Genomic DNA, 15,817 nt, shown 5'->3' with positions numbered 1-15,817 from the left:
TATGCGGTCATATAGGATACAGTTCTTTACACAACTCTTGATTGTATTAATATGGCAGGTTCACACTTTTGTTACCATGTTTTATCATGTTATAAAGTAAAAAGTTGTAGTGTTTTTGATTGTTTCCTCAAGAAACACCAAAACTGCATGAGGCATCAAAATGTGTGAAATATATGTGGATTTTAGGGAAATTGGTGATAGATCTTTGTTAGAGATAGCTAGAAATCAAATAGTGTATCCTTTTGTGTTTTGTAAACTACTGGTGTCCAGGGTTAAGTGAATACTTGTATAAAAAAAATGTATCCAAAATAAACATGTGAATTTTCAAATGCCTTTGATGGGGTGCAAAAGTATGTTTCAGCAATGTCATTCATTCATTCAACCTGTTGAGAAGTTACTTTAAAGGAGAGTGAGCGTTTGCCCTTCCGGGTTTCCTAAGAAGGAAACAGTGTCAGGTGTTGGCCACGAGGGGGAGTTATGTGACAAAGAATCAAGTGAGAAGAACCTGTCCTGTTTTGGTGAAGAAACTACTACAACAACAAGAACTAAATCACAGATGATCAATCTGTTGAATGATTAATGATTCAAAACCACTGATTCTTGAAGAATATAATTTGAAATGCCTAATGAGCTTACTAATGAGTCTTATCCTCCGTTGTGTACAGTAACTAAGTAAAAATCATTTGAAGTACTTCCTAAAGGAAAATGCCACCCTTTTGGTATTTGTTTCATTAGTACCTTGTTTGATATAGTCCCAAATGTTTTGCATGTCAGCAAGCAAGTTTTCAAGATATATCACTTTCAAAGTACAGAAATATAGCTGGTATGATGCATTTATCATATCATGCAAACCGTAGTGTCATGTGATGCAAAAATCATCATACTGGTTGTATTTCTGTATTTTGAAAGTTATATATCTTGATAACCTGATTGCTGACATGCAAAACATTTTGCGACTATATAAACAATGGACTAATGAAAGAAATACCAAAATATTGTTTTTGGGTGGAATTTTCCTTGTAGTTTTTTTTAGGGGTATCTGTACTTTATAATTTATATTTTTGACAAATTTTACTTTTACTCCACTACATTACTAAAGAAAATATGTGCTTTTTACTCCCATACAATTTCCTTGACCCAAAAGTACTCATTACATTTCGAATGCTCAGGCAGTACAGCAATTATGGCCCAATTCACACACCTATCAATATAATGCATTGTCATTGCTACTGCCTCACTAAGCACAAATACTGTTTTTGTAAATGATGTCTGAGTTTTGGAGTGTGTCCCTGGCTATTTGTAAATAAATAAAAAACAAGAAAATTGTGTCAACTGGTTTGCTTAATATAAGGAATTTGATGTATAGCATTTACTTCAACTTTGAACTTTTACTCAAGTATGACCGTTGAATACTTTTCCCACCACTGTACTTAAGTACATTTTAAACCAGATACTTTTAGATATTTACTCAAGTAGTATTTTACTGGGTGACACTTTCACTTGAGTCATTTCTATTAAGGAATTTTGACAAATGACAATTTAGTACTTTTTCCACCACTGCTTACCCTATCACAACCCTATGATAACCCTATCACAACCCTTTGATAACCCTATCACAACCCTATGATAACCCTATCACAACCCTATGATAACCCTATCACAACCCTTTGATAACCCTATCACAACCCTATGATAACCCTATCACAACCCTATGATAACCCTATCACAACCCTTTGATAACCCTATCACAACCCTATGATAACCCTATCACAACCCTATGATAACCCTATCACAACCCTATGATAACCCTATGATAACCCTATCACAACCCTATGATAACCCTATCACAACCCTATGATAACCCTATCACAACCCTATGATAACCCAAAATGTAAGGTTGTAGAAATTGGATTTAGACGTAGTGTATTATTAGATCTGATACACAGAAAGTTTTGTAGAATTACACTTTTTTTTATACAAAATGGTGTAGTCTATTCAGTGATTTACAGTGAACACTTACTTACCCCCAGCTGTGTTAGTCCTGTGAGGTTTTAAACAAAACCTACCTCTTTCTCCCTCTCTATTTTCTTATCTGTATGTACAGCTCTACATCTCCCCCTTTCTCAGTTTCTCTCTCTTTCCACCTCTCTTCAACTCATGTCCAAATCTCATTATCTTTTTCTTCCCTCAACGCCTATTCCTCTCTCCACACTTCTCCGCCCTGCCTCCCTCCTCCTCTCTCTTGCTTGGGCTCTGTTTTTCCCATTCTTGCTTCCTCTCTCACCTGGTAACCAGACCTCCGGGGAGAAGTGTTGAGTTTCCACTTTCCCAGAGAAGAAGACAATCTGAGCCTCACAAAAGCCCCACAATGGAGCCTCAGCAGCACTGTACCTCCCTGTCTCCCTACCCTGCCTCCCTCTCTCATTTTCGTTCTCTCTCCTGTCACTCTGTTAAATGGTTTTAAGTGAACTATATTATGTGAATTGTCAAACATTTGTTATGTCTGTTTGACGTTTACCTTCATGTTGTACTTCCGGTTCGGTCCACGAGAAGGCCCCTCCAGCCGACCTGCTCCTTTCAATATTGAAATGTGATACAGATATTACATTGAATTTTGCTAAATGACTGGCCAAAATCTAAACTGTTGAAGAGTTTCTGCAAATCTTCAGCGAGTTTCTGCTCCTGCTGATTTTGTCATCTTGATATTTCCTTACTGGTGAGGTCACACAAATCAGGACACTATCAAACTATAGGCGTCTGAATCAGATAGTTCAATCTGCCTCTTCCCAATGAATCAAGAACCATATAGGGGTCGTTGATTGGCATCTGCCATTTCTTTCACCCCTCTCCCTTCTGGTTGGGATCAGTGCAGATGAAGGAGAGGAGAGGAGGTCACTGTTGATTATTGAAATGCACCCCCATGTCTGTGCTTAGGCAGGGGGAGCGGATGAGGGGACAGTCGTATCCTATAAATAGCAGGGAGGTATGGCGTTGATAGGCCCTGTGGATGGAAGTAGGGGGAGTGGGGAGGGGAAGGATTAAAAGAGTACAGGGCCATATTCTGACTTCACTTGTGCATGTGCGTGTGTGTGTGTGTGTGTGTGTTTGTGTGTGTGTGTCTTTGGCAGAGGTGCTTTGTAAATGAGAGCTGTAGATTTTGCCGCTGGGCAAAGTCCTTCCCCCAAAGGTCCCTATGGGGGAGTTTCTGATCTGACGGACTATTAACGTTATTTGGTAGTTGATCTGTCACATTGGTCATGACCACAATATTTGAATTTAGATCTCACATTGACCATCTTCAATGGCCAAAGACATTACGGTAATGTTAAATATGTAATGATGGGCGTCTACACGGTTACTATGGTGTCTAGAAAACGGTCATTTTCTGCACTTAAGCAAAGGTTATGTCACGTTCTGACCTTAGTTCTTTTGTTATGTCTTTGTTTTGGTATGGTCAGGGCGTGAGTTGGGTGGGTTGTCTATGTTCGTTTTTCTATGATTTGGTGTTCCTGTGTTTGGCCTGGTATGGTTCTCAATCGGAGGCAGCTGTCAGTCGTTGTCCCTGATTGAGAACCATACTTAGGCAGCCTGTTTTCACCCTTGAGTTGTGGGCTATTGTTTTCTGTTGAGTGTTGGTATCTGCACCAGACAGAACTGTTTCGGTTTCGTTCGTTCAGTGTTCATTTACTTGAGAATAAAAAGAGAATTGAGAATTGAGAATAAAAAGATGGACACTTACCACGCTGCGCATTGGTTCTCCGATCCTTCCTACTACTTCTCGTCAGAGGAGGAAGAAGACCGTTACAGGTTATCCAACGTTAATTGCGCTGATGTATAATGTTTGTACAACCATGGTACTACTGCTTTAAAAGTGAATGCATGCCCAAGTCTGAAAGTTACCATGAACCACACAACCCTCAAAGCTAGAGATTTTCAACAAGAAAACACCATCTATCAATGTAACCTTCCTTTCCAAAGATAGCAATTGTAACATTATAGCACATGTGCAAAATACTCAAAGGGCAGCTAATAGTGCAAAAGGAGTTTGGTCAATGTCTAGAAATGACATGATCAGTGGATTGTGAGTTAGTTGGGAGAGACTATAATGCAATAAGACAACGATGGATATAAAGTTTCCCTAATGGTGCCGTGTTTCCCGTAGCCATTGTCTTTGTGGTAACTTTGTATTGACAAGCTGTCCGTAAGTGTTAGGCCTGTGCTAAATCGTAGCCTCTGTTGTGACTGTGTTGTGTGTATGTGTCACTCCCAGTTTCTTATTTTGAAACACCTAAAATAGTCACCCAGTTGTCTGAGTAAAATAATGTGTAAATAAACCCTTTTTTCCCTCACCCCTTTCCTTTCTCCCCCTTTGCTTTTCCTTGCTTCCATATACTATCAATCATTTGATAGTATATCTATTGTGCTTATGAGATTAAAGATGTATCAAAATGAATTAAAACCAGCTAAACGTCTACCTGTTGGCTGTCTGAAGCATTCCTCTACATTTCACCCTTTCTCTCTTTCTCTCCTCCCTTTGTCTCATTCCCTCGCTAAACCCTTCCCTGGGGATGGAAGGATTGTCATACCAGGAGAACAGAGGTGGAGCTCTGTCCTAGCAGCACAGGTGTGCTTGTTTTTTTTTCACTCCTTCTCCTAAAGCCTTCCCTTCCTCCTCTTGCCACCTGCCAGTTGAACAAATACCTCAATTAAAGTGAATTACTTCTTTCCTCTTGGTGTCCTTTTGGTCTATTGGCTTCCTCCCCGATACCCAAGGCAAAGGCTTCCTGGCGTGCCATGAACCTACAACGCAGTGGCATTGGGCAAGTGATTTGTGAGGGAAATCTCTCACTCAGCAGTAATTTCCATTTCCCTGCCACTGTTCATTTACATGGCAGAGGTGCAAGATTCTACGAAGGCATGCCCCGAATTTGCTACCATATGACAAAATTATCTCGGAGTCTGTGTTGGCCTGCACAGCATTTATGTATTGAGAACGTACACAAAGCCATAGAACTTATGAAACCTACAGCCTAGCCACTAACACTCCCAGTGATTTTGGGGATTGCAGCAGCAACCCCAAATTCCCTTCAGGGTCTCTCTGAGCAGGTCCTAGGAAATAAAGGGTCAAAGGTCAAGGTTGAACAATATGCTTCCCACACTGGGTCTGTTGTGATCAAGGAAACAAATATACAGGAGAGTCAGATTGGACAAACTATCACTGTGTTTGGAGTTGGTGGGGAGAGAGAGAGAGCGAGAGAGAGAGAGAGAGAGAGAGAGAGAGAGAAGCTGAAGCCATTTTGGTTTGGTGAGGTTAATTAACAAACCAGAGTATGAAGAAACCATAACCATATCTTTGTCCAAATTACTGAATCAAACATAACTAATCTGTTACAGGTCTCTTGAGGACAAAAATGCATGTCGTGTAGAGGTTGAAAAGTTGAATGACTGAAGCTGACATTAATAAATATAATATTGCTCAAATAACTAATTTCTAAAGGAAAATGGGTTAATCAAGTGTTATAACACACAGGTGTGCATGCGTGCATCCCATCCCATTCTTGTTCATTCAAGTGTTGCTGAAGAGCTTCAAAGCAAGTGGACAAAGGTTGGATATGGCATAACTTACATACTTTAAGTCTTAATCTTTCTCCCTACTATTCTTATAAGCGTCTATTTTGTACTGATTGGAGTTCTGTTTGCCTTCTCTCTTTTTTAGCCCATTTTTACTCATTCCCATTTACTCATTCATATACAGTATACTAATATACTTCCCAAGTGTCTCCCTCTCTCCATCATATCATATCTAGCACCTAGTCCCATCACTTTCTTTTGCAAAAATGTTCCCTACCTTTCTCCTTTTGCTCGTTTTCCTATCACTTTCACAACTCATTCCTTCCCCTCCCCCTCTCACTCCCTCTCTCTCGCTCCCTCTATCTCTCTTTATTCAGCCCCATTGATCATGCATGCAGAAATGTATCACGCCCACAGCTCCAGTCAGTCAGTCAGTCAGGATAGGGCGCTAGCTAGGCTCTGTCCTACATACTGTTCTCTCGACATGGTCCACCTCTCCCCCCGCCAGCCCCCACCGCGCCAGCCCCCACCCCCAACACCAGCCCTCACAACCGTTTGACACACATACGCCTGACAGCACGTCTCGTGAGGCTGCACATAAACAGCCACCACTCATTATTGTGTGTGTGTGTGTGTGTGTGTGTGTGTGTGTGTGTGTGTGTGTGTGTGTGTGTGTGTGTGTGTGTGTGTGTGTGTGTGTGTGTGTGTATTAAGTGCAGTTTGATGCATTGGAGGTATTGTAAACACACGTTTATGTGTGGAAAATGAGAGTCTGGTCTAGAGTTTTTAGTTGTTGGAGCCCCCTTTCTCTCTCTCTCTGTCCTTTCTCTTTCTTTCTCTCTTTCTCTCATTCTCTCTCTCTGTCACCACTCAGTGTTTCGATGCATTAGATGTCTCCCATTTCTCTGTAATGCACACATTATGTAGGCTATAGCTCAATGTGCACCTTTCAAATCTGCACAGTAAATAGCAGTAAACAAACTACAGTTTTGACAAGTACACTTTGACAGTTCAGCTAATATACACATAGCTTGTAGGGTAGTACATGCACCTCACTGTACCATAGGACAGGAGCAGTCCCACCAATGCATTTAAAGCCCTCAGGTGACTTTCTTGGCCCAGTGAAGAGGGTAGCCTACTTAGGGGAAAAGCTGTTAATCTGCCACTTAGTTGGTTAAGGCAGTCACATGGGTGGTCACATGGGCATGCAGTGTGGGGGCATAAGGACTTTTGTCTCAAATGTCACCATAATCCCTACACAGTGCACACTTTTTTAACATAGCCATATGGGATCTGGTCAAATCTAGTACACTATGGAATAGAGGACCATTTGAGACATATCCAGGGTGACTTAAAACCTCAGCCATTTGTAAAGAGACAGAGAGCCATAGCAACCTGCTGCGACTAAGAACAGGCATGTACAGTACAGTTAAAACTGTTCAAAATGAGCAGAGGCAGGGTACTGTGTAGCTTACATATCAGGCCTCTGGCACCCCGTGAGCAGAGCAGTTCCTAGAGAGAATGCCTACTATAGGCTTTAGCTCAGCAGGTTAACACAGTTTTGTGGTGTGCAAGAGACACAGGTTGATGGTTTGAACCCAGTCAGTCAGATTGGTGGCACAACCTGGATGGGTCTCTGCAAGGAGGATGTCTAAGGGGGTGTACTGAGCTGGGCCAATAAAAGCTGTACTACCCTGTCCTGGTTATGCATCCAGAAATTGCTGGAACGGTGAAATAAAATATCGTTGCCAGCAGTGTAAAAATAGTAAATCAACAGTATGGTTAGGGTCAACGTGATAGTGTAAAAATCATGTATCTGTGTCTGCAAGGCTTAGTGTAGTTGTCATGAATCCCTGGGGTGTACCCCATATCAAATCCATAAAAGTGTCTTGACGCCACTCCATCCTCTCTGATGCATTAGAAGACGCCTTCCACATTTCACTACATCCCCCCTACACTCAGATTTAGTCACAGAGTGTACTTTATACTTACTTAAAAGCTGGAAGCCTTATTTTACTAGGCATATACTGTGTACTAATAATTTATTCGCATAGAATAGACTTCCTCAAAACTTCCACTATGCACATCATTATCCTTCCGCGGGGAAACGTTTCAAGAGAGCGCCAAACCAACAAGGTGGTGTGGTGAGGGGAGGGAATCGCGAGCACGGAAAAGCGAGAGAGAGGCGGAGCCTGCTTGTGTGTGTGTGTGTGTGTGTGTCAGCGTGCGTGTGCGGGCGCCACGCTCGCTCGTCCCTCCTCCTCTAGACAAACCACCCCCACACCCCTCCGCCACCCTGAGTCTGCTACTCACTGCCTTTCCTCACCTCATAGTCGAGAACAGAGGAACGGAATGGATACGGAAGGGAGCCAAAGCAGCCTGTCCTCGGTGGACAACTCCCCCCACGACCCTTGGTAAATCTCCGGCGCCGTCTCTCCAGCGTCTTGGCCTTGCTTGCTTCCCTATGTATGAGAGATAATAGTGGAGTTTGGTTTGTGTGAAGCCGACCGGAGCGCGGAGACAAAAGACAGGCAGGCATGCTTGTTCTGATGTGCTGTGCTCTCCAATGTGGTCCGCTCAACCGTGTATCAGTGCCGCTCAACCGGGCAGGACCCAATACCTATTCTCTTTTTTCTTTTGAGTGAGGAGATAACTATTGTAACAACTTTTTATTTCCATTTGGAGAGCACTTGATTACAGTATTTTCTCGTAAGCATTTTACTGGCCCGACTTGACCACTCGTGCATTCACAACATGGCCGATTTTCCCCCTTTACTTTATTTAAGTTATTGTGTATATAAATCTATGAATTGCAGTATGGTTTTAGTGTCTGAGGTCTATTTTACGGTAATATGTTGTTCTTACTCTCGCCTTTATCTCTCCCATTCAGCAAAATGTTCATCGGGGGTCTCAGTTGGCAGACAACACAAGGTGAGCTGTCCCGCGAGCGACTTTTAAAGTCCCTGGATGCAAATAGAATGCTTTGATAGATTTAGGCTAGTGTTATTACCCGTTGTATATACTATGTGTAGAAGAATTCTTAACGTTGTTGAGTGGGCTATGTGAAGCTCTCGGAAGTTTGTTAAACAAAACAGTTTTATAGCCTATCCTGCCGAAATCAAAGCTTTCATTCAACGAGGATCAGTAGGCAGCGCAGGATTTGAACTGCAGACTGAAACAGCCGAGACGATATGGGATTAACATTGTATATTTGGACTAGTATTTTAATGTTTAAATGTATTTTATGTTATTTGGGCGGTTGGTTACCATATGGAACACGTTTTTTTATTTTGATATCTGATTGAAGCAGGTGATAACATCGTGCCTTTTGCAGCTTTGAGGGTGTTTTTGTTTGTGATATTGCGTTGTTTCGCTTATTACAGCATCATTGAGGCTAGTGTTCTTCAAAAGCTCATTGTTTGTAAACTGTGTTGCCTATTGGTTGATTATAAAAGTATAGTCTATAGTCAAATCGGCTTATTTGTATACCCTACGTTATATCAATTGTGAAGTAACTATGGTTGTATCAACATAATATAACATGGGCTATCAACCCAGACAGCCATGAGTTGAATAGTCTACCCTTATCCTACTTTCAATGAATGACGTTTCGACAGACTAACAACAACGTGGTCTTGTTCAGATGCGTTGTCTGTCGTCTTAAATACCCTATTATTGCCTACATTTAAATAATATTTCGTCTTTGGAACGCTGTTCGACCATCCTTTCATATATATCTTTTTTTACAGAGGGTTTGAATGAATACTTCTGTAAATTCGGCGAGGTGAAGGAGTGTATGGTGATGCGAGATCCAGTTACGAAGAGATCAAGGTAAGGAGGCGTGCGCACCTCACCGTCCTATCATAGGCGCGCGCTCATTGGTTTATTTTCTTTATAGCCGGGGCGATAGGTTGTGTTTTGTTGTGTCAGCCAGTTATAATTCAAAGGCATTGTTTTTTTCTTCAGGGGATTCGGGTTTGTCACATACATAGACCAAGCTGGTGTGGATAAAGTTTTGGCGCAAAACAGACATGAGCTGGATTCTAAAACAGTAAGTTTATGCTGGCATCCTTATATTTATTTAATCTGATTTTAGAACAGTACATTTATTATTAGGCCTACATGCATCTATGTATTTTATATGGATGACATAATATATACCATGTCATGAAAAGGTAGGCCCTGGTAGAACAGTTTGGGAGATACTATGGGAGCCTCTTTCCTCCCCTACAACCAAATGCTGGTTTAGGGCAGCCAACAAGAAAGGTTCTTTCTTGCTGTTCATCGCCATGGTTACCTGGGGACTGAGACAGGGAGGAGGAGGCTTGAGCTCTCACACCAAAAAGAAAGTAGCGTTTTAGACACACAAAAAAATACTAGGGCTGTGAAACATAAGTTGGGTTGTGACTCACTGTGAGTTCGTAAAACTCTTCAATTACGTTTAACCAAAATCAGAGAACTGTTTAGATTAAGTTAAGCCTACAAAAACTTGAAGCGGTCTATTGTTGTCAACTAGGTCTTGAGTTCAGTCCTTTTTATTATTTTTTATTTCGTTAACTAGGCAAGTCAGTTAAGAACAAATTCTTATTTACAATGAAGGCCTACCCCGGAAAAAACCCTAACCTGTACTACGCTGGGCCAATATGTCAGCATTTCCCAAACTAGGGCCTGCTACCCCATGTGGGGTTGCCTGATTTGAATATGGGGTTGCAGGAGAAACGCAGACCCCTAGTTCATAGACCCACATTTACTTCAGTAACCTCTGGTAACTGCTAGATTCCCATGTAATAAACAGCGGTTTCTGTTTCCTTCCAACAAATGTGTCTCTGTTTTGAATGGTTTAAGCTACAAAATATTATGACCCCATCACTGAAAGATAAGACTCTCTGAAACACGTGCATGTCTTCTGTTTCCCTCTACAATGTCCACAAGCCACCGCAGGACTCATTAGAGCAGAGTGGACAAGACCAGGAAATACATTGGACTGGGGGGAAATAACATCAATAATGATAATGTTCTTTTCATAGCCCCAATTAAGAAATGTAACATTGGCCGTTGATTACATCACCTTTTTACATGGTGGGGTCGCAATTTATTTTAAATATCAAAATGGGGTCGTTGGCCAAAACAGTTTGGGAACCCCTGGGCTATGTTGACTTCAGTGTTGTAGTACTCGAGACTGGTCTTGTCTTAGTCTTGTCTCGGTGTCCAATACATTTGTGCTCGGCCTTGACTCGGTTTCGGACAGTGAGGACTTGCAATTTCTTCCCGAGACCAGCGGAGTACAAAGCTCATCATTATCAGCTTTCATTCAGTCAGCGCATAAAACTACTTTGCCAGGCCAAATATATACACTCCTTTCTTGAAACATTAATACTGTCGGTCTTTGTATCTAGACATGTTTGCTCAGTGGCGGACCTATTGGACATTCAGTGTGTGGCAGGTTCATGATGCTGAAAGGACAGCAATGGTAATACCAGCGCACTCATGTAGGAGAGTGTACTTTTTGTAAAACACAAAGGGCCAGTGGCATAGTGGAGGGTATACGCTGGTATACACCGTATACCCACTTAAAAAAAAATGGGCATTGCATAGACTCACTTCTTATTCCCCACTGATGCTTATCAAAGTAGTAGTGTAGGTATACCATTTTTGATAAGTATAGTGTAGGTATATCAAGGATGTAGTACAATAGATAAATCATGCACAAAGTAGCCTACGCAATCACAAAGCACGTGAAAACTATTCACACAGCCTAGTTTTAGCAGAATATCATCTGCGGGCAACAAAAGCGTGTAGTGCTCAACTGGTTTTGGAATGGAGCAGCTCACAGAAGAATGACATCGGTCAACTAGGGGTCGACCGATTAATCGGAATGGCCGATTAATTAGGGCCGATTTCAAGTTTTCATAACAATCGGAAATCGGTATTTTTGGGCGCCGATTTCCGACTACATTTTTTTTTAATAACTTTTTTAATACCTTTTATTTAACTAGGCAAGTCAGTTAAGAACACATTCTTATTTTCAATGACGGCCTAGGAACTGTGGGTTAACGGCAGAATTTCACTTTGTCAGCTCAGGGGTTCCAATCTTGCAACCGCACAGTTAACTAGTCCAACGCTCTAACCATTGCACTCCACGAGTAGCCTGCCTGTTACGCGAATGCAGTAGAAGCCAAGGTAAATTGCTAGCTAGCATTCGTTCATTGCACGCAGAGTCAGGGTATATGCAACAGTTTGGGCTGCCTCGCTCATTGCGAACTAATTTGCCAGGATTTTACGTAATTATGACATACATTGAAGGTTGTGCAATGTAACAAGAATATTTAGACTTAGGGATGCCACCTGTTAGATAAAATACCGAACGGTTCCGTATTTCACTGAAATAATAAACGTTTTGTTTTCGAGATGATAGTTTCCGGATTTGACCATATTAATGACCAAAGGCTCGTATTTCTGTGTGTTATTATGTTATAATTAAGTCTGATTTGATAGAGCAGTCTGACTGAGCAGCAGCAGGCCCGTAATCATTCATTCAAACAGCACTTTCGTGCGTTTTGCCAGCAGCTCTTCGCAAGCACAGCGCTGTTTATGACTTCAAGCCTATCAGCCTAATGGCTGGTGTAACCAATGTGAAATGGCTAGCTAGTTAGCTGGGTGTGCGCTAATACTGTTTCAAACGTCACTCGCTTTTAGATTTGGAGTAGTTATTCACCTTGCGCTGCAAGGGCCGCGGCTTTTGTGGAGTGATGGGTAACGATGCTTCGAGTGTGGCTGTTGTCGATGTGTTCCTGGTTCGAGCCCAGGTAGGGGCGAGGAGGGGGATGGAAGCTATACTGTTACACTGGCAATACTATAGTGCCTATAAGGACATCCAATAGTCAAAGGTATATGAAATACAAATGGTATAGAGAGAAATAGTCCTATAAATACTATATTAACTACAACCTAAAACCTCTTACCTTGGAATATTGAAGTCTCATGTTAAAAGGAACCACCAACTTTCATATGTTTTCATGTTCTGAGAAAGGAACTTAAACGTTAGCTTTTTTACATGGCACATATTTTACATGGCACACATTTTTACATGGCACATATTACTTTCTTCTCCAACACTTTGTTTTTGCATTATTTAAACCAAATTGAACATGTTTCATTATTTATTTGAGGCTAAATTGATTTTATTGATGTTTTATATTAAATTAAAATAAGTGTTAATTCAGGACAGGCCGTTTGCGAAATTACTGGGCTGGTCGTTTGGGAAATGATTAGCAAAATTTGAGTATGCCCACCTCTCCAGGCACCACTACACTAAATGCAACAATGTTACGCACATACATTATTTTCAAAGAAATGGCTAACAAGAGCAAGCGAGCTGCAATAAAAACACAGTTCCACTCACCAAATGACGATCAGTTGAACCTTAACTTCTTGTTGAAAGTCATTCTTGAAAAGGGAGAATCTATCAAATTAGCAACAATATCCTCTTTGATAACACCTGTTGCAGTTGCTGCAAACTAGCCTACAACAGAAGATAGCAAGCTAGACAGTGGGAAAACTACTGCTCGCTATTGCACAGTGACCTGTTGGACTTTGAGAAGGCAGAAGTTTCCATACATTTTTGGAAAAACGGTCCCACCCATTACAAGTAAAAATGTGATTTGTTGATTCCACTGTCACTCCAAAATGTTGCCCTAATACAGTTGAATGGCAGATGCCTTCTATCTAGCTTCTGATGGCCTAGCCAATGGCTGACTTAGCTAGCTAGATTTATCTCCCCAGACACTCCGGTCTTGGTCTTCAATCGCTCTGGCTTTAGGTGGTCTCGAACACAACACTGGTTTACTTGAATGGAAATGTCAGGTCTATTCATTCTAATTCTATGGAAATCACTGTAGTGTTTGAAGCCGACTGGTGATGCCACGCACAGTAACATAACCATTGACGAAGCTTGTGTCTAAACACTTTGTTGTTGATGGCCAACACAAAGATTGATTGCTGCTAATATCAACATTTGAATGACTATACAAGGTGTGAGTATGTGTCTGTGTGACTTTGTGTTGCATACAGCTTTGTCAGCAATGGATGTGTGGGTGTTTCTCCATCCTCCACCCCTCGATACATACTCTCACATGTGCACACACTACTATTACCACAAACACACACTGCCTGGCCCTGGAGGGTGAAAGAGAGAGGGAGGATAGAAGGCAAGTGTGGTTACATGAAGCAGGTCTGTTGCCCTAGGTGAAATCATTCACATTCACAGGGGACATTAAGGTGACTCGACAGCCTAGTGGGACTTTTGTCTTCATGATCAATGCAGCATGTGCTGCTGCCACCCAAAGGATAATAGCCAGTATGTCATAAAGACATACAGTTGACTTCGGAAGTTTACATACACCGTAGCCAAATACATTTCAACTTAGTTTTTCACAATTCCTGCCATTTAATCCTAGTAAAAATTCCCTGTCTTAGGTCAGTCAGGATCACCTCTTTATTTTAAGAATGTGAAATGTCAAAATAATAGAGAGAATGATTTATTTCAGCTTTTATTTCTTTCATCACATTCCCAGTGCGTCAGAAGTTTACATACACTCAATTAGTATTTGGTAGCATTGCCTTTAAATTGTTTAACTTGGGTCAAACGTTTCAGGTAGCCTTCCACAACCTTCCCACAATAAGTTGGGTGAATGTTGAACCATTCCCCCTGACAGAGCTGATGTAACTGAGTCAGGTTTGTAGGCCTCCTTGCTCCCTAACGCTTTCACAAATTTTCTATAGGATGAGGTCGAGGCTTTTTGATGGCCACACCAATACCTTGACTATGTTGTCCTTAAGCCATTTTCCACAACTTTTGAAGTATGCTTTGGGTCATTGTCCATTTGGAAGACCCATTTGCGACCAAGCTTTAACTTCCTGACTGATGCCTTGAGATGTTGCTTCAACATCGGCTTGCAAGCATCCCCTTTTTTCCTCCAAACGTAACGATGGTCATTATGGCCAAACAGTTATATTTTTGTTTCATCAGACCAGAGGACATTTCTCCAAAAAGTACGATATTTGTCCCTATGTGCAGTTGTAAACCGTAGTCTGGCTTTTTTATGGCGGTTTTGGAGCAGTGGCTCCTTCCTTGCTGAGCGGCCTTTCAGGTTATGTTGATATAGGATTCGTTTTACTGTGGATATAGATACGTTTGTGCCTGTTTCCTCCAGCACCTTCACAGGGTCATTTGCTGTTGTTCTGGGATTGATTTGCACTTTTCCCACCAAAGTACGTTAATCTCTAGGAGACAGAACGCGTCTCCTTCCTGAGCGGTATGACGGCTGTGTGGTCCCATGGTGTTTATACTTGCGTACTATTGTTTGTACAGATGAACGTGGTACCTTCAGGGCGTTTGGAAATTGCTCCCAAGGATGAACCAGACTTGTGGAGGTCTACATTTTTTTCTGAGGTCTTGGATGATTTCTTTGGATTTTCCCATGATGTCAAACAAAGAGGCACTGAGTTTGAAGGTAGGCCTTGAAATACATCCACAGGTACACCTCCAATTGAGTCAAAAGATGTCAATTAGCCTGTCAGAAGCTTCTAAAGCCATGACATAATTTCCAAAGCTGTTTAAAGGCACAGTCAACTTAGTGTATGTAAACTTCTGACCCACTGTGATACAGTGAATTAATTATAAGTTAAATAATCTGTCTGGAAACAATTGTTGGAAAAATTACTTGTTTCATGCACAAAGTAGATGTCCTAACCGACTTACCAAAACTATAGTTTGTTAACAAGAAATTTGTGGAGTGGTTGAAAAATGAGCTTTAATGACTCCAACATAAGTGTATGTAAACTTCCGACTTCAAATGTGTTTACATGTTTGTCATTTGGCAGATGTTCTTATCCAGAGCAACATACAGTATTAGTGAGTACATGCTTTGTCATACTGCCCCCCACATGGGAATTGAACCCACAATGCTGTCATTGCAAGCACCATGCTCTACCAACTGAGCCACATGGCAATAGGAAGTAGTTTTACAGGTCCTTAGTTACATAGCTTTGACGTGTAAAACGTGTTTTTCAGTTACAATTCACCTCTTCAATATAGCTAACAGTTTATGATGCGATAATATGCCTATTATAATTTTTTTGCAAAGCAAATGCACTGGCTACAGGCTATAGATTCTACAGTAATTACAGTAAAATTTGTGGGTTTTGTGTATACAGTAAGCACATTGTCATAACATGGTAGATATAC

General features: G+C 41.3%; 1 protein-coding gene across 2 annotated transcripts in view; it reads left to right on the top strand.

Annotated features, from left to right (window-relative positions):
* The first annotated feature begins 7,850 nt into the window (after positions 1 to 7,850).
* LOC110528278 (RNA-binding protein Musashi homolog 1) overlaps positions 7,851 to 15,817 on the top strand; it is a 46,512-nt gene continuing 38,545 nt past the window's right edge. For both annotated transcript variants that reach the window (XM_021610214.2, XM_021610213.2), the window contains exons 1-4: positions 7,851 to 7,985; positions 8,462 to 8,502; positions 9,321 to 9,402; positions 9,538 to 9,622. In XM_021610214.2, the coding sequence (XP_021465889.1) occupies positions 7,924 to 7,985; positions 8,462 to 8,502; positions 9,321 to 9,402; positions 9,538 to 9,622 (270 nt within the window). In that variant the 5' untranslated portion in view covers positions 7,851 to 7,923. The remainder of the gene's footprint in view (positions 7,986 to 8,461; positions 8,503 to 9,320; positions 9,403 to 9,537; positions 9,623 to 15,817) is intronic.

Source organism: Oncorhynchus mykiss, chromosome 7 (assembly GCF_013265735.2).
Source record: "Oncorhynchus mykiss isolate Arlee chromosome 7, USDA_OmykA_1.1, whole genome shotgun sequence".
NCBI lineage: Eukaryota > Metazoa > Chordata > Actinopteri > Salmoniformes > Salmonidae > Oncorhynchus > Oncorhynchus mykiss.
Note: the sequence above shows the minus strand (reverse complement) of the source record. Positions and strands in the feature narration are given on the sequence as shown.